At 44.4% G+C, this 24773-nt stretch overlaps 2 protein-coding genes across 2 annotated transcripts in view; one reads left to right on the top strand and one right to left on the bottom strand.

Moving 5' to 3' along the window:
* Window positions 1–3119: 3119 nt before the first annotated feature.
* Window positions 3120–6633, top strand: COQ10A (coenzyme Q10A). The gene is made up of 5 exons (XM_060165877.1): window positions 3120–3437; window positions 3981–4127; window positions 4891–5083; window positions 5321–5422; window positions 5688–6633. The coding sequence occupies exons 1-5, from the start codon at window positions 3316–3318 to the stop codon at window positions 5853–5855; spliced, it is 732 nt and encodes a 243-aa protein (XP_060021860.1). The 5' UTR covers window positions 3120–3315; the 3' UTR covers window positions 5856–6633.
* A 729-nt stretch (window positions 6634–7362) lies between these two features.
* The window catches only part of CS (citrate synthase), a 28982-nt gene continuing 11571 nt past the window's right edge, over window positions 7363–24773 (bottom strand). The window contains exons 2-11 of the mRNA XM_060165873.1: window positions 20503–20553; window positions 19783–19890; window positions 18979–19044; window positions 17950–18081; window positions 17371–17559; window positions 10723–10922; window positions 9903–10032; window positions 9677–9778; window positions 9270–9479; window positions 7363–8958 (exon numbers count right to left, since the gene is read on the bottom strand). Of these exons, the coding sequence (XP_060021856.1) occupies window positions 8788–8958; window positions 9270–9479; window positions 9677–9778; window positions 9903–10032; window positions 10723–10922; window positions 17371–17559; window positions 17950–18081; window positions 18979–19044; window positions 19783–19890; window positions 20503–20553 (1359 nt within the window). The 3' untranslated portion in view covers window positions 7363–8787. The remainder of the gene's footprint in view (window positions 8959–9269; window positions 9480–9676; window positions 9779–9902; window positions 10033–10722; window positions 10923–17370; window positions 17560–17949; window positions 18082–18978; window positions 19045–19782; window positions 19891–20502; window positions 20554–24773) is intronic.

Genomic DNA, 24773 nt, shown 5'->3' with positions numbered 1-24773 from the left:
ATGGGAACAGACACAATATTTGATGATGATGATGAAGATGAGGCTGAAGAAGTAGAAACTGAAGGTAGCTGGGGATCTGATGGATATGGGTGTTGGGATATGCTGACTTGGCTAGTGGGTATGATGGACGTTCCAGGAAGGGCTAAGCTAGTATATGGTCCAGAGGATGGGGAAAAGGGGACTACATGGCCTCCAATGCCCAAAATAGCTTTTGGTAACCTGCGGAATTGGAGTCAGGGGTTGAGCTGGGGTCACGTGCCTGATTCTGGCTCCTGAGTGGAGGTGAACAAGGAAGTTTGCCAGCCAGGTTCTCTGGGCAGCTGGAAGGAGGAAGAAGGGCTAGAAGAGTTATTTTTAATATTATTCAGAGCACAGAAAGAGGATTTCCCAGGAGGGAAAAAAGGAATATGATATAGGTAACACAGTTACTTCCAGGGCTCAGGGAGATGCACAGTGTGGGGGAGGAGGAGGCCGGAAGTGGTGGCAAAGCCCTCTTATGCAAATAGTCCTTCTGTATTCCACTACTGAATTCATATTTGGATAACTCTAGGCAGATGCCTGCCTGTCTTTAAGCCTCAGTTTTCATTCTTCTAACAAATGTCTACTGAGAATTCACCATTGTATTCAGCCCTATACTAACTGGTTTGGAGGTAGAAACTTAGAAGTAATGGTGTCGGGAATTCCCTGGTGGTCCAGTGGTTGGGACTCTGTGCTTTCACTGCCAAGGGCGGGAACTAAGAGCCCACAAGCCACGAGGTGCAGCCAAAAAAAGAAAAAGAAAAAAAAATATATATATATATACATACATATATAATGGTAGGTTAAGAAAAAGTAATAGGGGCTTCCCTGGTGGTGCAGTGGTTGAGAGTCCGCCTGCCGATGCAGGGGACACGGGTTCGTGCCCCGATCCGGGAGGATCCCACATGCCGCGGAGCGGCTGGGCCCGTGAGCCATGGCTGCTGAGCCTGCGCATCCGGAGTCTGTGCTCCGCAACGGGAGAGGCCACAACAGTCAGAGGCCCGCGTACCGCAAAAAAAAAAAAAAAGTAATAGTGTCTATTTTTGTGGAGTTTCTAACCTAGAAGAACATACACATGCACATGAAACAACTAGAGAATATAGGATTCATGCTACTTTATGTGGCATTATGTGTTCAGAATAATGTCTAGAGATGGGTTCAGTCAAGAGGGTCTTCCTGGAGGAGGTGTGTTTTGAGTCAGTACTTGAAGGAAGTTATCGATGTAGAATGATATGGAAATGGCAGGAAATTGGTTGTTTCAAGTACAGGGAATGAACTAGGAAAAGCTTAAATGGCAATAATTACCTAATCTAATTAGTAGGGGGGGACAACAAGCAAACTGGCTTGGCAGGCCTATTGTACCTTGGAGATTCTGCAGCAGTTAACTCGGTTAAGGCATAGTGTTAATGAGGTCACAGTTTAGTTATGTATCCCAGTTAATTTCTGTCTTTTATCCGGTCAGTTCCTTACTCCTCACTCTAAGCAGCTGTCTCACATATGTAAGCACTTGGTCAGAGAGGCTGGACAAGAGAGTGGGGTTGGAAAGAGTAAATCTGTCCCTCAAGATCATATGCCCTTCTGAGAGTGGCTCCCAATTATCATCTTCGAACTGGAAGGAGATACTGTATCTTGTTGGGGGGAGGGTTCTGAGGGAAAAAGAAGAAATGTTAAAAGAGAAAAAGAAGTGAGATCATTCCCCAATTTGGGACTTCATGTATAAATAATTTAACATAAGGATTGAAATGCCTTCCTTACAAAATGGCAAATGTAAACCAGAGTTCAAGGGAGGGTTTTGCTCCTTGAAATCCAGATAAAATGGGCTCACACTTTATTTATTAATTTGTTTGTTTATTTTGGCTGCGCCGGGTCTTAGCTGCAGCATGCAGACTTCTTAGTTGCAACATGTGGACCCTTAGCAGCAGCATGCACGCGGGACCTAGTTCCCCGACCAGGGATTGAACCCGGGCCCCCTGCATTAGAAGCACAGCTGAGTCTTACCCACTGGACCACCAGGGAAGTCCCAAAATGGGCTCAAGCTTTAAAATTCAATCCATATCCAGTGGAATTCTGCAAATGAATGCCAGTCTCAAGGAGTGGGAAGAGTTGGAAGGTTTACATCTGTTTTCAGGCCCCTGTTTCTGGACAAGATCTCTCTCTTCCCTACCAATTAGACCCTAAAGGCAACAGTCTAATTATTTCATCCTCCCACCCTAACCCCCACAACACTACTCAGATAAAACTTTCCTGAATGTGGAGAGCATGACTGAAGACTTATGCTCTAAAGACTAAAGCAGAGGAGGGGCTTGCACTGTAATAACAAAAACATCTTTAAATGCAACAGCAGACACCACCATTCTTAAAATGTCCTTCCTTTACTCCACTGTGGCAGAATTTCAAGAGCTCTTGTACCCACCTAGATCCAGTCTCTGATTGCTGATTTCTCTCTCTTCTCTCTCTCTCTCTTCTGTTCTCCCCACTTTTATCAAGGGCCCTTTTTTTCTCCTTGTATCATGATTGAAAGCAGTGTAGTGACATTTCCTTGCCTGGGTTCAGCTTCCTGCCCATGAGGTCTCACCTCTATCAAGTGCACACTTTTCCAGGCAAAGACGGTTCTCTCCCATAAAAGTAAGTCTGGTTCTTCTCACCCCGACTTCTTTCTATAAATATTAAAAGAGAAAACTATGCAAAGTCTTAGCCCAGATCTTGGAACATTAATTTCCTTTCTCAAAGATGCAAAGCACAGCACTAGGTACTATGTGCTACAAAGATGAATGGAACTTCTAACTATAAACAAGGCAGAATATAGTAAAGTCTCTAAGACAGACGTTCAGAAGACCAACGGCATATGCTGTTGACATGACCAAGAAGTCGCTTCTGTGCTTATGTACCAGGTCCGTGACCACAGACTCGGCAAGTAGCTTGCCTGGTGAGCTCGCTCCACGGAGCCATCTCTGCAGCTTCTCAAACACCCCCTCCAGCGCCCTTTCTCGCCAGAGGGGTGAAACTACATCTCCCGACAGGCCGCGTGGTCCCCTTCCTTCCCCCCTCTCCAGGTTCCGAGCCATGGCAACGGCGTGACGTGAGGTTACTGGGAGCTGCGGGAGCAGCGGTAGCGGCTTCAGTTCTAGGCTACCCGGCCGCCCGGGCAGGAACAGAGGGAGAGGAGCTACCGCCCAACGCCGCCCCTGCGCTCGGGGGCCCTGAACCCGCCCGGCTGCCGCTAACCTCCGTTCTTCCTCTGGACTGAGGAGTGCGCAGCTGGTATCAGAGCCGAGAGGGCAAGGGAGGGCAGCGCGCATGGCCTCGGCAGGCGCGCGGCGACTCCCGGCCGGGACGCGCGCGGCGGCCAGGGGCTGCAGCGGCCTCTCCCTGCGCCCGGCCCCGCCCCCGGTCCCTCCGCGACCGCCGGTCCCAATGAGGTGAGAGGGAGATGCGGACGTCGGGGCTGGAGCTAAAGGGGTCGCCCAGGACCCCGAAGTTGCAGCTCTGGGTGCACGGCGGGAGGGCGGCTACGGTCATACCTTGGGGTCTAATGTAGAGCTTTAGGGAATGCTTTTGCAAGTTATTCGCGAGGCAAAGTCTTCGAGGTGGGTGCCCAACCACTTCTTGCCCCTCGCGGGTGCCCTGGCAACAGCGGGCTTGGCGAAGTCCCGGGGACTGTGATGCTTCCTGAGAGTCCTCGCTTTCAGCAGTAGGGTAGCCTCCAGTCAAAGGCACCTGGCACATCACATGCATCCCGCTTTTCCCCAACTCCTCCCCCGGCACTGTCCTCCGCCACCCTCGACCTTTCGCACTCGTGACTGCTTGGCCAAGGGAGCCTAGCGGGCTGCAGCAGGTGCTAGGCGAAAAGCTTGTTTGGAGGACCTTCCTCTGGGATGCGCCCCTCTTCCCCTTCACCTGGGAATGGTTGAGGAACACAAGGAAAGAATCGTAACGTGTCTCTCCCTTCCTTTTGGCCTTAGATTTCTGATCTCCTGCAGCCTCTTCTTGCCCCGGGCTGCCCAGGTCTTGGCGGCTGAGGCTGGCTTACCTCCCAGCCGTTCCTTCATGGGCTTTGCTGCCCCCTTCACCAACAAGCGAAAGACTTACTCCGAGCGTAGGATCATGGGGTGAGCATCCCCTCCTGTCCAGCAGCCCTCCACATTCACTTTCTCGCCAAACAAAAAGCATGTACAGGCTGGAACGTAAGGGTAGCCATAGTGGGCAAGATCCCTGGCCGTCCCATGCTTCCCAGCTATATTACTGATCCTTTATCCTCCTCTGCCAGCCTTCCAACCTTAATTCCCCCCTTCCTGGTTGCTGTGCCTGTGCATTGTGAAACATGACTACAATTGGACAATAACATAAGACAACAGGATATTATTTCTCTGCTGACCTGACTTTAGGTACTCTGAGCACAATATGAGTTAACACTTTACTGAGCACTTACTACTGCTAGCAGGCTGCTTAGGTGTTTTACCATAGATTTTCTCATTTGATCCTTTCAACAAACTTACGAATCAATTACTATTACCTATGATTCACAGAGGAGATACGGAGACAGTAATGATTTACCTAGGGCCACACTGTCATAGAGCTGGGATTTGAGTCCTTTTGTGAATCATCAGTAAAACCGACCTCTGTTCTCCCTAGATGGTCTTAGCATCAAAATAGTAAATGCAAAAGCACTCTGTAAACTGCAAAACTTAAGGTAACACTAACGTCATGGAGATTTGCACATTTGCTTTTGCAAAGTCATTTATCCAGGCTTATTTGGCATCTCTAGTTCCTGAAGGTGCATGATTAGTGGGCATGGGGGGGAGGGTGCCTAGAGCAAGGAGGAACGTCACCCATCTGGCAGTTCCTTGGCCTCTCTCTGATTCCTTCCCCTAGGTACTCAATGCAGGAGATGTACGAGGTGGTAGCCAATGTCCAGGAGTATCGTGAGTTTGTGCCCTGGTGTAAGAAGTCTTTGGTGGTATCCAGCCGCAAAGGTCACCTGAAGGCCCAGTTGGAGGTTGGCTTTCCACCTGTTATGGAACGTTATACTTCTGCTGTTTCCATGGTCAAACCTCACATGGTCAAGGTGAGGCCTGTCTGGGAGGGATTGATCAGGAAGTTTTTTGTGTTCTCTGGCATTTTTACGTTTAAAGGCTATTGTGGCTTTCCTTGTAATGAATTTTTATCTCCACGTGCCAAATATTTCCCTAATAAAATATTAGGAGAGGAAAATGGCTTTCAATTCCTTCTTATAGCCTCCTATACCTGATACAGGTTTAATTCCATCATAATATTGTTTAACTACCTGATTGTCCTATTCTAGGCTGTTTGCACCGACGGCAAGCTCTTCAACCACTTAGAGACCATTTGGCGGTTCAGTCCTGGTATTCCTGCCTATCCCCGAACTTGCACTGTGGACTTCTGGGTGAGTCAGGAGGCTGTATAGCACAGGGCTACAACTGGGTTGTGGGGGGCTGAGCTGAGGTACTGTGACAGTTATTTCACAAGTCAATGACACTCTTCACAGGTCTGAGCTTGTATCAAACTTGTACTTTATACTCAGTCCCAGGGCCTTTGAGGGGATCTAATGAACTGGAGCGGGAGGAAAAGGCACTGAATAGTATCCTTGCATTTGGCCAGGGACTATCCAACGTGGTCTTGAAGAGTTTCTGTTTCTTACCCATTCCCAGATTTCCTTTGAATTTCGTTCTCTGCTGCACTCCCAGCTGGCCACCATGTTTTTTGATGAGGTTGTCAAACGGAATGTCACTGCCTTCGAGCGCCGGGCAGCAACCAAGTTTGGTCCAGAAACAGCCATCCCCCGTGAACTGATGTTCCATGAGGTGCACCAAACTTGAGGCAAAGGATTGTTCCCTAGCCTCACCTCTCCTCTCCCTCCTCACCCAATTCTCTTATTTATTTCATTTAGCTCCTGCTCCAATCTGAGAGAAGAGTCTATGTTCATAATACTGTTCTTCCACTCAAACTGGGCTCTAAGCTGGCTGGAAATGCTGGGGGAAAGAAAAGGCAGGGAAGTATGGAAAGGAATGCTTAGTATGGAAAGTAGTATGGAAGTATGGAAAGGAAAGTATGCTTAGGAAAGGGTCAGGCTCATCTTGAGAGCCCATATGCCTGATGCCTGCAACCTTCTCACACTGAATTATAATCAGGACTGTATGGTTGTCTCTGAGCTCTTGTCAAGGTGCCTTAGTGTCTGACCAGGGGAAGACAGCAACCTTTCTTAGGACTGAATAAACTGAATTCCTTTCTCTGACACAGAGCTACTGGGTAGTCAGTAACTTTGCCTGCTCTTGGTGAAGGGGCAGGATAAGAACCCTGATAAATAAAGGGATATTTGCTTGTGGCAGGGGATGAGGAGGGAGGTTTACTATTTTTAATGTCCTCAGCCCCTCAGGAGATGCCTGAGATCTGGCCCCAGCTTGAAATCTGTATGACCTCACTTTAAGAATAGTTCCATGCTGCCTGGCTAGTGGAGAGCAAGGGGCTTTCTCCCCATCATTGCCACAGGGGGAAAGGAGCAAAAGAGCACTGAACAGTTATACTCTTGGGTTGTACCTTATTCTTCCACTCCTGAGTTTTTATAAAATTTCAATAAATTAATTGTGACAGTATGAATTTGACTTTTATATATTGCTTCTCGGGAATAATGTAGCTATAGTAGAGTAGTAGAAAGTCATGGCTTCCTTCCCTAGGGGAGTGAAGGTGCAAGAAGTCCTCTTGGACACAGTGTCCCTGCTAACTATAGTAGCACATTCTACAAGCCAGGACCTAGTACCCACTCCCTTGCCTATTTATAGACTTTTTCAGAAGGTCAGTTGCAGCAGGAGTCTCAGGACAGAGTAATCTGGTCTCAGACCTCCCATATAACTGATGCCCTCCAGACCACCTCTTATTCTGGGGGATCCTTAAGGGAAGCTGCAAAGAACTGGCATTTCACGAAGTACCAGAGCCCTCTAGAGGCTCAGATCCTGAGTCAGTAGTTCTACCTTAACTGCCCTTGGTATAGTTTGTTCCTTTCACCCAATGGGCTGGACCAGCTTCCTTGGATTAGTCACATAAGCAGTTGTGACGTCTCAGCTACAGTCCTTGAGTGTTCTACCTTACGACAAATTTAGGAAGGATAGGGGCTAAAGATCAAGGACTTCTAACCATGAAGACAGACAGCAATCTCCTTTGGAAATCTCATAGGGAACCTGTCTTCTGATTAGCGTAAATGAATGCCAAACCTACCTCAAGATAAAAAAGATGCACAGGATAACATAACCCACCAAGTCCAGGATCTTGCTAGCCAGAATCCTTACCTCATAATAGAGATTGTCCCAGGCCTTATTTACTAGGCTCAAGCATTGTTAATAAAAACATTTATTTTGCATTTTATACAGAACAACCTGAAGTCTGCATCATGACTTGACAGTTACCCAGGGGTTTACAGACAGTATTATCCATCTCAACAGCGTGGTTCTGGGGATTTGGGATCCACACAAACACAGGCAGGAGTTGCGAGGGAGGAAGGGGGCACAGCAGGAGTGTATTTTTAATCCTTTCTTGAAAAGAAAAGGCAGTAGAGCATTCTGAGTCACTGGAAACCTGTGCATATGGGGCTTCTAAAACAAACACTGTACTGTGAGCTCTTGGGGAAGGGGCAGGATAAGAACCCTGATAAATAAAAGGATATTTGCTTGTGGCAGGGGATGAGGAGGGAGGTTTACTATTTTTAATGCCCTCAGCCCCAGTACCTCATATTCAAAGGAGACCATGTCCAATCTCATTTCCCTGTTCAGAAAGAGGTGCTAGTACCCCTGGGATCAGGCCATGAAGATATCATGCTGGTAATTCCCAAGTCCCTGTTCTACAGCCCACAGCATATTAAAGGGGAAAGAAAAAAGGTCAGAGGGTAGTGGCTTGTGTTCCAGGGAAGTAAAAAGCTTAGTTGATATTAAGCACTGATAAAGCCAAATAATGGGAAAGACCACAATATCATACAGTGCTGTATGCAACCTGCTGAAAGAGGTCTCTAGTAGGGACCAAGAGGGGAAGGTCCAGAGCAACCTTGGCTTGAGGTGCAGCAGGTATAGAAAATCTGGAAAGAGGTGAGTATTCAAGTAACAGGGAATAGAACACTCCCAGATCTTAATTTCAATGGGATAATTTAAAAAAGAGAAATAAAAATCAAACACTGGGTGCCAGTCACAACAAATACCATGGCCTTTATGATCACCTGGTATCATTAAAAACAAACAAACAAAAAAAGCCAAAGCATAACCAATCGGTCTTGCTAGGAAGTGTCTGTGTGCATGGGAGAGGTTAATGGGGCTTGGTACAGGTGACAATCCAACATGATTCCTATGGAAACAGAAGGGGCAGGGTCCTGGTTTGCTGGCCTATTAAGGGGTGGGCAGAGTAGAACCAAAAGCTCTGCTGAAGTGACTGCAGATTCTCTGCAACCAGCTTTGACCTAGGGAAAGATCTTACTCTGGAGATTGGGTGGGGGCACGGGTAAACCTAACCCGTACCACATGCATTAGTCCTGGTCATCCTATAGTTGATGGGCAACTCATACCAGGCCGGGGAAAAGAGCTGGTTAGGGAAAAAGGGGTTACTTTTCATCTTTTAAAATCTTAGTTAATATCTTAACCTCAAACTTATCATCAGTGCCTCAGATACAATTTAATCTTAAGTCTTTAGAAGCCCCCTGAAACAAAATTATACTTTTTTTTTTCTTTAATATCCCTCACTTTCTGGTAGCTAGTTTCCTCCCAGTCTTCAGTTTCACCCTGACTTAGAGTCCACAAACTTCATCAGACCGTCTGTGCTCATGGACTTGGGCCTCTCTAGAGGGAAGCCTAGGGCTCGGCTCCAGATGAGCTGTGCTAATACACCCAGTGCCCGTGATACCCCAAACAGGACTGTGTAGTAATTCATCTCCGTCATGCCATAGTACTGTAAGGTAAAAGAGAAAAAAGTTTTGTTAAAGGCCCACAGGTAGTGGCATGTACAAGTCCAGATTGATTAAAAGCCTTAACCCAGTTAGCCTTAAATAGAAATGACTGGGAAAAGTATAGCAACTGGATTCTGAAAGGAAAGCACCCCTTTCCTCCAGCCCACACCTCCCCCACCATAGGCAACTTTAACAAAAGCGTAAGGAAAGAGGTGTGAGAGTCCTTGCTCTGACTAGGGAGTTGATTTTGTGCATGGCAGAGAATAGTAAGGTTTGGTATAAATTAGAGGAAAGCAGGGAAAGGAGGACTCACCTGGAGCAGTACCCCACTATGAGCATCTACATTGGGCCAAGGATTCTTGGCCTTGCCCTGCTCTAGGAGGACATTGGGCACAATCTTGTACAGCTGAGCAACCAGCTTAAACATGGGGTCCTGAGGCAGGTGTTTCAGAGCAAACTCTCGTTGACAGGTATATCGTGGATCAGTCTTCCTTAGTACTGCATGGCCATAGCCTGGGACAACCTGCAAAGGATAGGGGGGGAAAACCAGTTGTATTCTCAGGTAGAAATTTTTGTCTTTTCTGCATTCTTTAGGGTAGACAAATGGAAAAAAAATCTCCTCTAATTTAGGGAGTTATCTCATTCTTTTCTCCTTCATTCTTCCAAATTATAGAACTTGAGTCTTGGCTTCTTTCCTAGTTGCTAAGCATCTCTGCTTACCCGTCCTGAGTTGAGTGTGTTCCAGATATAGTCTCGTAACTTCTCATCTGACACATCTTTGCCAACTTCCTTCTGTAGTTGTGTCAGCCAGACAAGTACTTCCTGTGGGCAAGGTTTGGAGAATAAAAGAGTGTCAATGCATATGCCAGGAGAGAACGCCAGGATCAGAAACAAAGCATGGGAGTAAGAAAAACACGGAGCAGGAGAAGAAAAAGAACAGTCTTACCTGATTTGCCAGTCCATGCAGGGGCCCTGCCAGCCCATTCATGGCTGCTGCGAAGGACAAGTAGGGGTCTGAAAGGGCACTGCCCACCAAGTGGCTGGTATGGGCACTTACATTGCCACCCTCATGGTCACTGTGGGGAAGTAAGAAAGGAGAATCAAGGCCAAGAGAAAGGAGAAAAAAGGGGCAGATTATTGAAACACAGTCCTTGCTGTTCTCTTATTGTCACATACTAGCCTAGCTATGGATTCACACCAGCCTACAGCTAGTCACTTATACATAAGCTCTTGTAAGAGATGTCCCAATCTTATCATCAGCCTTTGTTCACTAATCCACAGGGCTGGAGAGGTTACTGCTTGATGATGCCTGGCCTGCGTGCCAAGCTCCCTGACTCTCACTGCAGCTTTAACAGCAATGGCCAGAAGAGGGAGCTCCTGGAAAGCCAAAGGACCTGTCTAATGTGAGCAGCTAGTACCTTTTCCTAGCCAGAAGCACTATCTTACCCTTAGCGTGGTTATGGTAATTTTTCTAGACCTCCTGACCTTCTTTACCAGACCCCGATCTTGCCTTGTACCATCCCATACGCTGTGTTTCCATCTCCTTGCTGCCTACCACCTGTTAAGGAGTTTGGGTTTTTTTGGCATGCTGCATGACATACAGGATCTTAATTCCCCAACCAGGGATGGAACCCACGCCCCCCTGCAGTGGAAGCGCAGAGTCTTAACTACTTAGCTACTACTGCCAGGGAAGTCCCAAGGAGTTTTCCTTAATATTCACCACCAATCCAGGCACCTGGTGGCTATGGTTGCTGGGTCTCCCTCACCTGTGGATGGTGAGGTACAAGCGCATGAGCTCCGTGAACTGAGCGTCAGTATAGCCTAACATGTTGGTGAAATTGTGGGACCAGTCCAGCTTAGAATCAATGGCCCCAATACTGCTGCCCTCTCGATAGAGATTCCGGTAGATCTTTGCTGCAACACAAGGTAGCTTTGCAATCAGATCCATACAGTCTTCATAAATCAACTGATGGGGAGAAGAGGAAAATGGAGAAAAAAAGAAGAGGAATTATCAACAAGGAAGAATTAGGCAGGGATGGTGTTTGTTCTCTATGGACTGGGCTATTTGGATTGATGATTCTATGCTGGGTGATTATAAATGGAGTATAACAACAATGGCCATTTAACTGAATAACTGTTATGACCCAGGCACCGCATTAAGGGATTTATACAAACTATCTCATGTATATTAAAACATTATTCCCAATTTTTTCCCATTCTACAAAGTATATAATGACCTCCATTTTAAAAGGTGAACTGAGGCTCAGAGCATTCAGTTAAATGCCAAAGTCAGATTTTGAACCCTTATATGTTTAACCATGATCTTTTCCACTACATGACATTGCATTCAAAGAATGTGCTATGACACTAGGTTTTTAATAATTCTATGTTCCATCTTTCAAGGAAAATTCACCATATATGCCAAGGGTCAAACAGTGGCATTCAATTGTTAGTTATGAACAAAGGCTTCCATTTTTTAAGCACTTACTATATAACAGGTACTGTGCTAGATATATTATTTTCATTTTTTTTTTTCTTACAATAGTCCTGTAAGGTAACATAGCCTTCATTTGTAAAAACTGGGGCACAAGGTTACCCACTCGGCTAATAAGCATCATCTAGCTTAAATAATTATTAACTCATGGCCATGCTTGTTTCATCCATACCCTTACTTTCCCCTCTCATCTCCCAAATTATTTTGAGTGAACCCCAGATATCATATATAACATGTAAGTATTTAAGCATGTATCTCTAAAAGATAAAGGTCCTTCATAATCGAAATCACAAAACCATTATCCTACTGAAAAGAATTTAACAATTCTTCAATATCATTCACTATCTACTCAGTATTCAAGTCCCCCCCCACCTCATTCATTTATTATAAAGCTCCCCCTCATTTGTCTGTTTCACTGAAAATAGCCCACATTGCAATTGTATGACATGTCTCTGAAGTCTTTTTAATTAATTTAAGTTCCCTCTTATGCTGTCCTTTTTTTACTCTGCAGTTTATTTGTGGAAAATCAGATCATTTGTCCTGTAGAATTTCCCACAGTTTAGATTTTGCTAGTTATATACCTGTGATGTCATTTAACATGTCCCTCTATCCACTGTATTTCCGACAGACTGATAGAGCTAGAGGTTTGAGCAGATTCATGTTCAATTTCTTTAGCAAGACTTTTTTTTTTTTTTTTTTTGCGGTACGCGGGCCTCTCACTGTTGTGGCCTCTCCCGTTGCGGAGCACAGACTCTGGACGCGCAGGCTCAGCGGCCATGGCTCACGGGCCTAGCCACTCCGCGGCATGTGGGATCTTCCCGGACTGGGGCACGAACCCGTGTCCCCTGCATCGGCAGGTGGACTCTCAACCACTGCGCCAACCAGGGAAGCCCAGCAAGACTTTTTGATGAATAGTGCTGTGTTCATTTATTAAGAGAAACATATAATATCTGGTTGTCTTTTTGTGATGTTAATAGCGTGCTCAACTTTTACGTCTCAATTTTATCTTCTCATAGGGATTTTCTTTTAGGGAGGGCGACAGGGTTTGAGTAGTTTTTGGGTTTTCTTGGCCACGCTGTGAGGCTTGTGCGATCTTAGTTCCCAGACCAGGGATCGAACTCGTGCCCCCTGCAGTGGAAGGGAAGCATGGAGTGCTAACCAGTGGACTGCCATGGAATTCCCAAGTTTTTTCTTTTTCTTCTTTTTCTTTTTTTTTTTGCGGTACCCGGGCCTCTCACTGTTGTGGCCTCTCCCGCTGTGGAGCACAGGTTCCGGACGCACAGGCTCAGCGGCCATGGCTCACGGGCCTAGCCGCTCCGCGGCATGTGTGATCTTCCCAGACCAGAGCACGAACCTGTGTCCCCTGTATCGGCAGGTGGACTCTCAACCACTGCGCCACCAGGGAAGCCCCCAAGTTTTTTCTTTTAATAACAAAAAAATTCAGGAATTCCCTGGCGGTCCAGTGGTTAGGACTCGGTGCTTTCACTGCCAGGGCCTGGGTTCAATTCCTGGTTGGGAAAGATCCTGCAAGCCATGAGATGCGGCCAAAAAAAAAAACACAAAACGAAACAATAAAAATTTCTACTTTCAGTCACAGTACATTGAAAGCGTGGAGAAAATACTTGCTGAATGACATTACATTGTGCTGTCCTATCAAGCTAACTGGCTAAATGTTCCTGTAAGAAGTCATCAGGTTTTGGTAGTTTTGTTGGAACAAAGAACAAAATCTATAATAACTAGCCTAAATGAGATAATCTCTGTGAAGTCATCTATTACTCAAGCACTCAGTGAATTTTGTCAATGCCACCAAGATTCAATGAGAATACTGCCAAAATTAAAAAGCTACTTGAAGCAAGAAGTACTTAGCTAACACTTGCAAGTTCTCAGGAGATTATTTACATGATAATCATACGATTAACCATACCTTCTTGCAGATTCACATCCCCCAAGGAAGTAGGTTATTTCCAGAAGCCTACATCAAGGATATGCAGTTCTAAGGGACCTGGATTCATTAGCAGAATGCCAAGAACAAGATCCTGGGCTAGGCAAACTGTTATCTGTGGAGTATGTACTAACTTTTAAAATCATTTGTAAAGTATGAATGACCACAACATACAGAAACTACAAAAAGAGGACTGTTTCAACTTCTACCACTGAGGATGAAGTTTATAAAGCAGCAAGTATCAGACCAGGTATGACAGTGTGGAATCTTTACCCTGCTTTTTGTAGTGGTAAAGCTGTACAGTCAAGTGGTTAAATAAAGAAACAAACACACTGACAGAGAACGCCTCCTTATTTCTTCTTCTTCTTTTTTTTTTTTTTTTTGTGGTACGCGGGCCTCTCACTGTTGTGGCCTCTCCCGTTGCGGAGCACAGGCTCCGGACGCACAGGCTCAGTGGCCACGGCTCACGGGCCCAGCCGCTCCGTGGCATGTGGGATCTTCCCGGATCAGGGCATGAACCCGTGTCCCCTGCATCGGCAGGCGGACTCTCAACCACTGCGCCACCAAGGAAGCCCCCTTATTTCTTCTTTAATAAACTAAGACTGAGGTGCTATTTAGCTACTGGTACTAACTCATTCTTCATCTTTAAACCCTCAGAAAAAAAGACAAATCACGCCACCATCACAACTGCCTGGAATAAAGGTAACAAAACTGACCATAATCATCATTGTGAACCAGCATCTCCAGTGCTAGAGAAATTCTGACCAAGTATTTAGCTATCAGTCATTTAAAAAAAAATCTTTATTGGAGTATAGTTGACTTACAATGTTGTGTTAGCTATCAGTCATTATAAAGAAGACACAGAAAAAGAGGAGATCCAGTATTAATGGTGAAGAGACCCTAGAGTGAAGCAAACTCAAGTCTCAATCTGCTGTCTACCAGTTACTAGCTGCATGACCCTAGGCAAGCTACTTATTTTCTCTAATCTTCAGCTTTCCCATTCAGTAAAATGACATCAGTGACATCTACCTCATGGGGCTGTTCCGATGATTAAATCAGATAATGAATATAAAACATTTAAGCTAATATTTGGCATGCTTTCAAGAGTTGTTAGGTGTTGGGATGATGATTTTATTATAGACTAAACAGCTTCAAAACCTACATATACTGTTCATATACCTTACTAGAAAAACCTCATCTGTCAGCTACTTTGCATATTTTACCCAATTCAACAATATCTTAAGGCTACTTCATAATTAAACAGCTGGTGCATCAGAGTAATCTCCTAGTCACGAGTGAAGTTAAGTCAATTAGTAAATTAGTAATAGATGTAACTTTTTCACCTCAATAGATTACACTATTTATCTGAAGTCATGTAAACTGTTATGGAAGGAAAGTTGTAGGAAGATCATCCTCTTGAGGTGTATGTGAAAAACAGCATGAACTGATGATTCTAGTAGAGAATTAGATCACATATACTCCTTAACATAAATTTTTAAACAGAAATAACCAGCTGAATGCTGTCATGTAATTCTACTAAAGTAGCATGGTTAAATTAACCAAGACAGAGAACTAAACTCAAATAGCATGTCTGATCTTTGAGAGAGATAGGATATGGCCGCAAAAGAGCACCAAGCTCCACTAAAGCAGTTCATGGTGCTAATTTTTGTTCAGTGTGAACTTATTAGATGCACATCCTGAGGCTGACAGATATATCAGTATTGCTTAGAAACACTCTCCAGGTTGGCAAAGTCCTGAAATACAATGTTCACCTCAAGACAGCCACCCTCAGATGGTATCTCACAAAGAGGTGGCAGGACAACCAATCAATGGCTGTACACTGAAATGGAGGCAATAGCAAGCAGAGAAGAACAAGATTCATTTTCCTGACTCAATAAAGGACAGTGTGAAGCAATGCAGCATGTTTGGATACCTGGGAAATATCTTATAGGTATTTATTGCAAAGTATGAAGAACTCTACAACAGGCAACACAACAGCACTGTAAGAAGTAACAGGCACTTCTCAGTGGTCAATTTCTAAAAGACAAGTTTTAAAATAGAAGAACTGTTGGCCTTGATTTAACCTTTTCTGTTATGGTGACCCACACAGATAACAATTACTTGAACAGTATTTTAAAAAGAAAATGAAAAGCAACATATTCAGTTTATACAACCTTCTGAACCTGCTGATGTGTGACTTTATAAATGCTTGTGAATAGGTTTAGTTTGCATCATTCCTATACCTTCCTCCTCAAAGCCAACCAGACTAGTATCAATTGCAAACTTTCCCTCTTTCCCCCAACAGCAAACACAATTCTCTATACACAGTTGGCACTGAATAAATACTGATCAATCCAATGAAGTGGGATTTGCCAAAACCCCAAGGAGATTTCATCAGACCAGTGGGCCATGCTACTCTGTGCCTTGCCTCATAGTGAACTCTTTGGGGACCTTCTCCTGGTTAAAAATCCTTTAGTGTATCTGCTTTGCAGAAAGGAACTTTTCTCTTCCTATACTACCTGTCTCTAAATAAGAAACAAAAGAAAATGAGATGTCCTTCTGTAAACTTAGCCAGATAAATTGTACTTTACCCAGTGTTTGTGAGTATGTGGGGTATTGGAAAGAGGATGGAAGGAATTATGTCCTATGCACTAGGACAAGGCCCAACAATCTTCTCATACTCTAACCACAGAGTTCGAACTATTAAGATCACATTTCATTTTCAGAGAATAAAGCTCATTTGCTTTTTGGATCCTACTTCCAGGATACTAACCACCCTTCCACTCCTGACAGGTATCTTGAGTGGGTTAGTCCAAACTGTGGCTGACTGGCATTAGTCCTCCTAGCCTCCAGAGTTGCCTTAGCTGCCATTCTTCCAAATTCTCAGGGTTCTCCTTATCTGGGGACTTCCCTGGTGGCGCAGTGGTTAAGAATCCACCTGCCAATGCAGGGGACACGGGTGTGAGCCCTGGTCTGGGAAGATCCCACATGCTGTGGAGCAACTAAGCCCACGTGCCACAACTACTGAGCCTGCGTGCCACAAGTACTGAAGCCCGAGCGCCTAGAGCCCATGCTCCGCAACAAGAAGCCATCACAATGAGAAGCCTGTGCACCACAACAAAGAGTAGCCCCTGCTCACTGCAACTAGAGAAACCCCGTGCACAGCAACAAAGACCCAACGCAGAAATAAATGAATGAATGAATGAATGAATGGTTCTCCTTATTTGAAGAGAAGGAGAAGGGACCCTTTGGGGCCAGAGTGAGACTACTCTGCAAAACCTTCCTCGGGGGCTCTGCAGTTAAGTCACATCTTTTTCAATGTTCCAACAGCACAGTGTACACACCTCTATTCCAGCAAGATTACTGAATTGTAGTTTCTTTTTTTTTTTAAATAAATTGATTTATTTTATTTATATTTATTTTTGGCTGCACTGGGTCTTCACTGCTGTGCGCGGGCTCTCTCTAGCTGTGGCGAGCGGGGGCTACTCTTCATTGTGGTGTGTGGGCTTCTCTGCGGCAGCCTCTCTCGTTGTGGAGCACGGGCTCTAGGCACATGGGCCTCGGTAGTTGTGACATGCAGGCTCAGCAGCTGTGGTGCGCAACTCAGTAGTTGTGGCACACAGGCCCAGTTGCTCCGTGGCATGTGAGATCCTCCTGGACCAGGGCTCGAACCCATGTCCCTTGCATTGGCAGGCGGATTCTCAACCGCTGTGCCACCAGGGAAGCCCATAGTTTCTTTTTTATGTGTATATCACCCTAATTAAATCAATAACCTTGGTGATAGAAAGCATGCTTCATTTATCTTTGTAATTCCAAAGACGGATAAAAAGCAAGCCTACAGTAAAATTCTTTTAAATGAGTTTCTGGCATAACTCAGGGTAGTAATTTTCCGAAGGATTCTACATTCCTTTTTCTTCCTTCACACTCAAGTCCTTTGGATCTCCATCAAACATCAATCATCACAGCAAAGTTTCCTACCTCCCAGTACTTGGTTCGGTTGATACCCTCTGCATATGCTCGGGCAAAGTTGCTTTCACTGTTGAGAGCTGTAATGGCTGCACTGAGCTGAGACATGGGGTGTAGATTAGTGGGAAAGTTGTCCAGCATGGTGACCACATGGGATGGCAGAGCTGCCCTCTTTGCCCACTCTTCTGAGAGCCAAGATACCTGTGAAAGGGAGACATTGTTCAAAACACTAGGCAAGGAAAAAAGAAAAAGAAGAGAAATAAAAAAACAATGGGAATTCCCTGGCGGTCTAGTGGTTACGACTCGGCACTCTCACTGCTGGGGGCCCAGGTTCAATTCCGGGGAAATAAGATCTTGCAAGCTGTGCTGTGCAGCCAAAATTAAAAATAAAAAAATAAAATAAAAAGACAGTGACCTCTAAGTAAAGAAAATCCAAGAGAATTCAATACAGTCCACTTATACAGCAGAACTCTACTCTGATTCCTTCCCCTCTATAAACTACCACCCATAACCAGATCAGGATTCAGTGTCTGAGATTAGAGAAAGGCAAAGAAGGAGGTGAATGAGAAGCGCTAGTGTCCTTCTGCTTACCTGTTCCTCTGTTGGGATTTGTCCAGTTACCAGCAGCCAAAATAATCCCTCTGGCAGGGGTTCTTCCCCACCCTTAGCCTTGGGCAGCACTTTCTGGCATTCAGGGATACTGTAGCCTCGAAAACGGATGCCCTTGAGGGAGAAGAGTAAGGATTACAACTCTTAAGTTTGTTAGCTTCAAAGTCACATAATTGACTGATCCCACTTTCATCAGACCTGTCAACAAGTTAGAACTTTTTTTTTTTTTTGCGGTACGCGGGCCTCTCACTGTTGTGGCCTCTCCCGTTGCGAAGCACAGGCTCTGGACGCGCAGGCTCAGCGGCCATGGCTCACAGGCCCAGCCGCTCCGCGGCATGTGGGGTCCCCCTGGACCGGGGCACGAACCCGTGTCCCCTGCATCGGCAGGCGGACTCTCAACTACTGCGCCATCAGGGAAGCCCAAGTTAGAACTTTTAAAGAGCAAATCTTTAGGTAACTTACTCCTGCTTTGTACTTTTAGTTTTACTAGTTGATATATTAGAAAGGTAAACTCGCTCTTCAGTTATTCCATATATACCTATTTTCACCTTCAAAATATACAGGTAGGTGCTTTATTTTGTTCTCCGCACCCTTAGTGGTCTAAGCCAGAGGTCCCCAGAACCCTGGTGCTGGTCCACGGCCTGTTAGGAACCAGGCTGCACAGCAGGGGGTGAGCGGCAGGCGAGCGAGTGAAGCTTCACCTGTATTTACAGCTACTCCCCATCACTGGCATTACTGCCTGAGCTCCGCCTCCTGTCAGCATTATGGTGAGTTGAATAATTATTTCATTATATATTACAATGTAATAATAATAGAATTAAAGTGCACAATAAATGTAATGCCCTTGAATCATCCAGAAACCATCACCCCTGACCCATCCACAGAAAAACTGTCTTCCAAAAAACTGGTCCCTGGTGCAAAAAAAGGTTGGGGACTGCTGGTCTAATCCATGGTGTGCACAATGGTCAGTAAAATCAGTGGTTATTAGTGATTGATATGAGGATCTCTTACCTCATCAGGATCAAGAACTGATGTTTCATATACCAATCCCTTCATGCCTCTCATGCCACCATACATCTAAAGAAAAGAAGAGGATGTAACCAGTTGTCTGAATAATTCAGGCTAGAGCTTGTTAGTGCTTCATGGGACCTGGGAGAGGAAATTTATTCTCTGACTTGCAAGACTTCATTTGGGGGAAGATTTCTGAGGAGTTAACTCACTATAGAATGGAACTTTAAAAGGAAGACTGCTAACGCTGGAAATGATTTTTTTAAGTTGAGAAATCACTACCTTTAGTTAGTATTTTTGCCTCTGCTCCCTTTTCTTATTGTTTTTTCTCCTGCCCACTTTTATCCCCTCATTCCCACCGACCGAAGTAAAAAGAATGGGATTGACTGTAGGGAAAGGAGATGGAGACCAATGGCTAAACACTGTTGTGAAATTATCATCTGAGCTGCTTAGACTCTTAGGACTGAAGAAGAAACGATCCTAAAGCTGTTCTAGAAGGCCTGCTAGAGCTGTGGTTTAACTGGATGATCAGCACAGCATCAACTCAAAGACAGAGAGCCTTGGGCCCAAAAGCTAAGGGGTTGGGAAGAGGAATAAAAACTTCATTTATCCCTCCCATACATGAATTAGGTTAGCCTCAACTATTAAATTTATAGAAAAGAATAGGCTAATTTCTAACAAACGCCATAAGCTTCAACATTTCCTTATGTGGGACAGACTGCTTTGAACAATCAGTGAAGAGGATGGTACTTTTGTTGAAGCATATTACAGAGCTACTTTTTGCAGGCAAAACGCTACAACCCTTACCATGTCCACAGTAATTTGGCCCACCACCGTCTTGCCATGTTGCTGCTTGAAGGTCTTAATTCTGGCCTGCTCCTTAGGTATCAGATCAGCCAATATGTCTTTCAAATTCTAAAACGAGAAGTAGAGAGGCTAAGTGATGATCAAAATATTGATTAGATTTCTGCAAAGTAGGTATGTTAAGACTGCTTTTTAGAATTTGACTTTCTCTACCTGCCAGGGAAGTCTGGTCAACTTCTCTATACAGATGAGGGTAAAATTAGGCACAGCAAGAAGGGAATGGGGAGTTGTTTAATGGGTACAGTTTCAATTCGGGAAGATGAAAAAGTTTTGGCCATGAATAGTGATGATGGTTGCCCAATAATGTGAATTACTTACTGCCATTAAATTATAAACTTAAGAATAGTCTAATTTCTAACCAATAGCATAAGCGCCAACATTTCCTTGTATGGGACAGATAGTCACTGAAGAGAATGGTACTTTTGTTGAAGTACATTACAGAGCTACTTTTCCCAGCCAAAACCCCACAGTCCATATCATGTCCACAGTGCTTCAGCTATCTTAAAGTAGTAGTAGTGATAATACTTGTAACAATAATAACAACTGGAAACCTCCAGGAGATACTCAGGATTATGATGAGAGGCTGAGTAGTAGCCCACCACCCCTCCCCATCCCAGGGTCAAGCTGCCTCAATGATTCTCAGTCCTCTTTTCCAAACCTTACCGTGGAAGAAGCACTGGCATGCCGGGCAGCAAGAACAAGACAGGACGCATTCTGCAAAGAAAACACAAAACCTTATGCAATTGTCCTCCCTCCTATGTATTAAAAAGGAGTTACAGTGACTCAACCTCTCTTCATTTTAGCCTCTAAGGACAGTCTGACATAAGAAAGCTATAAAAGGCCTCGAGCAACCTGGAAAGAGTTACCAGTCTGGAAGCAACAGCTTCATTAGCATTCCCTGAAGAGACTCTCCCATCACCTGGGTTCTATGGCTGGGTTTGTTAGGCACAGAAGAAATGTCAGAGAGGCAGTTGTTAAAGTACCCAGTCCATCCCACTCTAGTCGACAGTAGCTCTGAGAAAAGCAAATGAGAAAACTGATCAATTACTTAACCCAGCTGGTAAGGTTTCTTCAGCACCTAGCCTTTTGGCAACACTTCAACCTCTCCAGTCTAGGAGAGCCCACAGGTGGGCTTTTAAAAAGCAGCCTTTTACAACACTACCTGATATGCTCCTGGAAAAAGCACAGAGAAAACAGAATATCTACAAAGCAACAACCAACAGACTGCTCAACTGCAATGGAAACTAGAAAAATGGTAAATTATCTTTAAAATATTGAGAGAAAATAATTACTAAGCTAGAGTTGTGTGCCCAGGGGAGGAAGAAATCTTAAAGGGGGTGAAATAAAGACATTTCAGGTAAACAAAACCTGAGAGTTTATCACCTACACACCTGTACCAAAGGAATTTTTTCTTTTAAATTGAGGTATAGTTGACGTACTGTATTATATAAGTTTCAGGTATACAACATAGTGATTCACAGTTTTTTTAAAAAAGATTTATTATTTATTTTTGGCTGCACTGGGTCTTAGAGGCGGCACCCAGGATCTTCCGTTGTAGCGTGAGAGCTCTTCGTTGTGGTGCGCGGGCTTCTCTCTAGCTGTGGCCTGCGGGTTTTCTCTTCTCTAGTTGTGGCACATAGGCTCCAGGGTGCGTGGGCTCTGCAGTTTGAGGCGTGTGGGCTCTGTAGTTTGAGGCACATGGGCTCTAGTTGAGGCGTGCGAGCTCAGTAGTTGTGGCACAGGAGCTCAGTAGTTGTGGCACGCGGGCATAGTTGCCCCACAGCATGTGGGATCTTAGTTCCCTGACCAGGGATCGAACCCACGTCCCCTACATTGGAGGTGGATTCTTTACCACTGACCACCAGGGAAGTGCCCTGATTCACAATTTTTTTTTTGATTAATTTTTAAAGGTTATATTCCATTTATAGTTATTATACAATACTGGCTATATTCCCTGTGCTGTACAATATATCCTTATAGTTTATTTTATACTTAGTTTGGATCTCTTAACCCCCTACCCCATCTTTCCCCTCCCCACACTGTACCACTATAGTTTATTCTCTATATCAGTGTCTTTTTCTTTTTTGTTATAGTCACTAGTTTTCTTTTTTAGATTCCACATATAAGTGATCAGTATCTGTCTTTCTCTGACTTATTTCACTCACATAATATACTCCAACTCCATCCATATTGCTGCAAATGGCAAAATTTCACTCTTTTTTATGGTTGAGTAGTATTCCATTGTATATATACAATACTGCTTCTTTATCCATTCATCTCTTGATGGACACTTAGGTGGCTTCCATATCTTGGCAATTGTAAATATAAATAGTGTAGCTAGGCTATGTTTAGAGATAGATTTCTCCCCCCAAGAAAAACAACTTTCTATGAAGATTGCTGAGTTGCAACAGAAAGTTCAACACTGCCTTTGAAAAAGACAACCAGGGACTTCCCTGGTGGTCCAGAATCCACCTTCCAATGCAGGGGACACAGGTTCGATCCCTGGTTGGGGAACTAAGATCCCACATGCTGCAGGGCAACTAAGACCTCAGGCCACAACTAGAGAGCCTGCACACCACAACTACTGAGCCCATGTACCGCAACTAGAGAAGCCTGCACACCGTAATGAAGACCGAGCACTGCCAAATAAATAAACAAAAATAAAAATAATACCTAACTTGTAGTGTTTAAAAAAAAAGAAAGACAACCAGTTATACTACTACCAAGTTGTAAGGACTGAGGCAAGGAGGTTGACTTTTCTTCACAAGATTTTTTTCTCTCTTTTTTATTTTTTGGCTGTGCACAGCACGTGGGATCTTAGTTCCTGGACCAGGGATCAAACCTGTGCCCCCTGCATTAGAGCATGGAGTCTTAAGCACTGGACCACCAGGGAAGTCCCCACAAGATTATTTTGAAGATAAAATGATATTGTCAAAATAAGCCCCAGTGTCCTCATCTATAAAATGGTGCTGATACCTACCACACATCTCACAGGGTTGCCTTGTGACGATTGAATTACAATGGATGTGGAAGCACCATGCAAAAGATTATACACACACACACACAAACTGTGGAGAAAGTCTACATTTCTCCTCCTTTCACCAAAAGGTCAGAGACACCTTTTCTAGTAACTACAGTCATCCCTCAGTATTCAAGGGGGGATTGGTTCCAGGACCCCCTACCCCCAACAGATAGCCAAAATCCGAGGAAGCTCAAGTTCTTTATATAAAATGTTGTAGTATTTGCATATAACCTAATAAGCACATCCTTCCATATACTTTGTTGCTGCGCACGGGCTTTCTCTAGTGGCGGGTGAGTGGGGGCTACTCTTCGTTGCGGTGCGCAGGTTTCTAATTGTGATGGCTTCTCTTGTTGCACAGCAGGGCTCTAGGCGCATGGGCTTCAGTAGTTGTGGCACGCAGGCTCAGTAGTTGTGGCACGCAGGCTCAGTAGTTGTGGCACGTGGGCTCTAGAGCGCAGGCTCAGTAGTTGTGGCACATGGGCTTAGTTGCTCCGCAGCATGTGGGATCCTTCTGGAGCAGGGCTTGAACCTGTGTCCCCCACACTGGCAGGCGGATTCTTTTTTTTTTTTTTAAACATCTTTATTGGAGTATAATTGCTTTACAATGGCATGTTAGTTTCTGCTTTATAACAAAGTGAGTCAGCTATACATATACATATATCCCCATATCTCTTCCCTCTTGCGTCTCCCTCCCACCCTCCTTATCCCACCCCTCTAGATGGTCACAAAGCACTGAGCTGATCTCCCTGTGGCTGCTTACCACTAGCTATTTTACATTTGGCAGTATATATAAGTCCATGCCACTCTCTCACTTCGTCCCAGCTTACCCCTCCCCCTCCTCGTGTCCTCAAGTCCATTCTCTACATCTGCGTCTTTATTCCTGTCCTGCCCCTAGGTTCTTCAGAACCATTTTTTTTTTTAAGATTCCATATATATGTGTTAGCATACAGGATTTGTTTTTCTCTTTCTGACTTACCCCACTCTGTATGACAGACTCTAGGTCCATCCACCTCACTACAAATAACTCAATTTCGTTTCTTTTTATGGCCGAGTAATATTCCATTGTATACATATGCCTCATCTTCTTTATCCATTTATCTGTCGATGGACACTTAAGTTGCTCCCATGTCCTGGCTATTGTAAATGGAGCTGCAATGAACCAGGTTGCTCCCATGTCCTGGCTATTGTAAATGGAGCTGCAACGAACCTTGTAGTACATGACTCTTTTTGAATTATGGTTTTCTCAGGGTATATGCCCAGTAGTGGGATTGCTGGGTCATATGGTAGTTCCATTTTTAATTTTTTAAGGAACCTCCATGCTGTTCTTCATAGTGGCTGTATCAATTTACATTCCCACCAACAGTGCAAGAGGGTTCCCTTTTTTCCACACCCTCTCCACCATTTGTTGTTTGTAGATTTTTTGATGATGACCATTCTGACTGGTGTGAGGTGATACCTCATTGTAGTTTTGATTTGCATTTCTCTAATGATTAGTGATGTTGAGCATCCTTTCGTGTGTTTGTTGGCAATCTGTATATCTTCTTTGGAGAAATGACTATTTAGGTCTTCTGCCCATTTTTGGATTGGGTTGTCTGTTGTTTTGATATTGAACTGCATGAGCTGCTTGTAAATTTTGGAGATTAATCCTTGGTCAGTTGCTTCATTTGCAAATATTTTCTCCCATTCTGAGGTTTGTCTTTTCATCTTGTTTACGGTTTCCTTTGCTGCGCAAAAGCTTTTAAGTTTCATCAGGTCCCATTTGTTTATTTTTGTTTTTATTTCCATTTCTCTAGAAGGTGGGTCAAAAAGGATCTTGCTGTGATTTATGTCAGAGTGTTCTGCCTGTTTTCCTCTAAGAGTTTTATAGTGTCTGGCCTTACATTTAGGTCTTTAATCCATTTTGAGTTTTTTT

The sequence above is a fragment of the Lagenorhynchus albirostris genome, chromosome 11 (genome assembly GCF_949774975.1).
Source record: "Lagenorhynchus albirostris chromosome 11, mLagAlb1.1, whole genome shotgun sequence".
Lineage (NCBI taxonomy): Eukaryota > Metazoa > Chordata > Mammalia > Artiodactyla > Delphinidae > Lagenorhynchus > Lagenorhynchus albirostris.
Note: the sequence above shows the minus strand (reverse complement) of the source record. Positions and strands in the feature narration are given on the sequence as shown.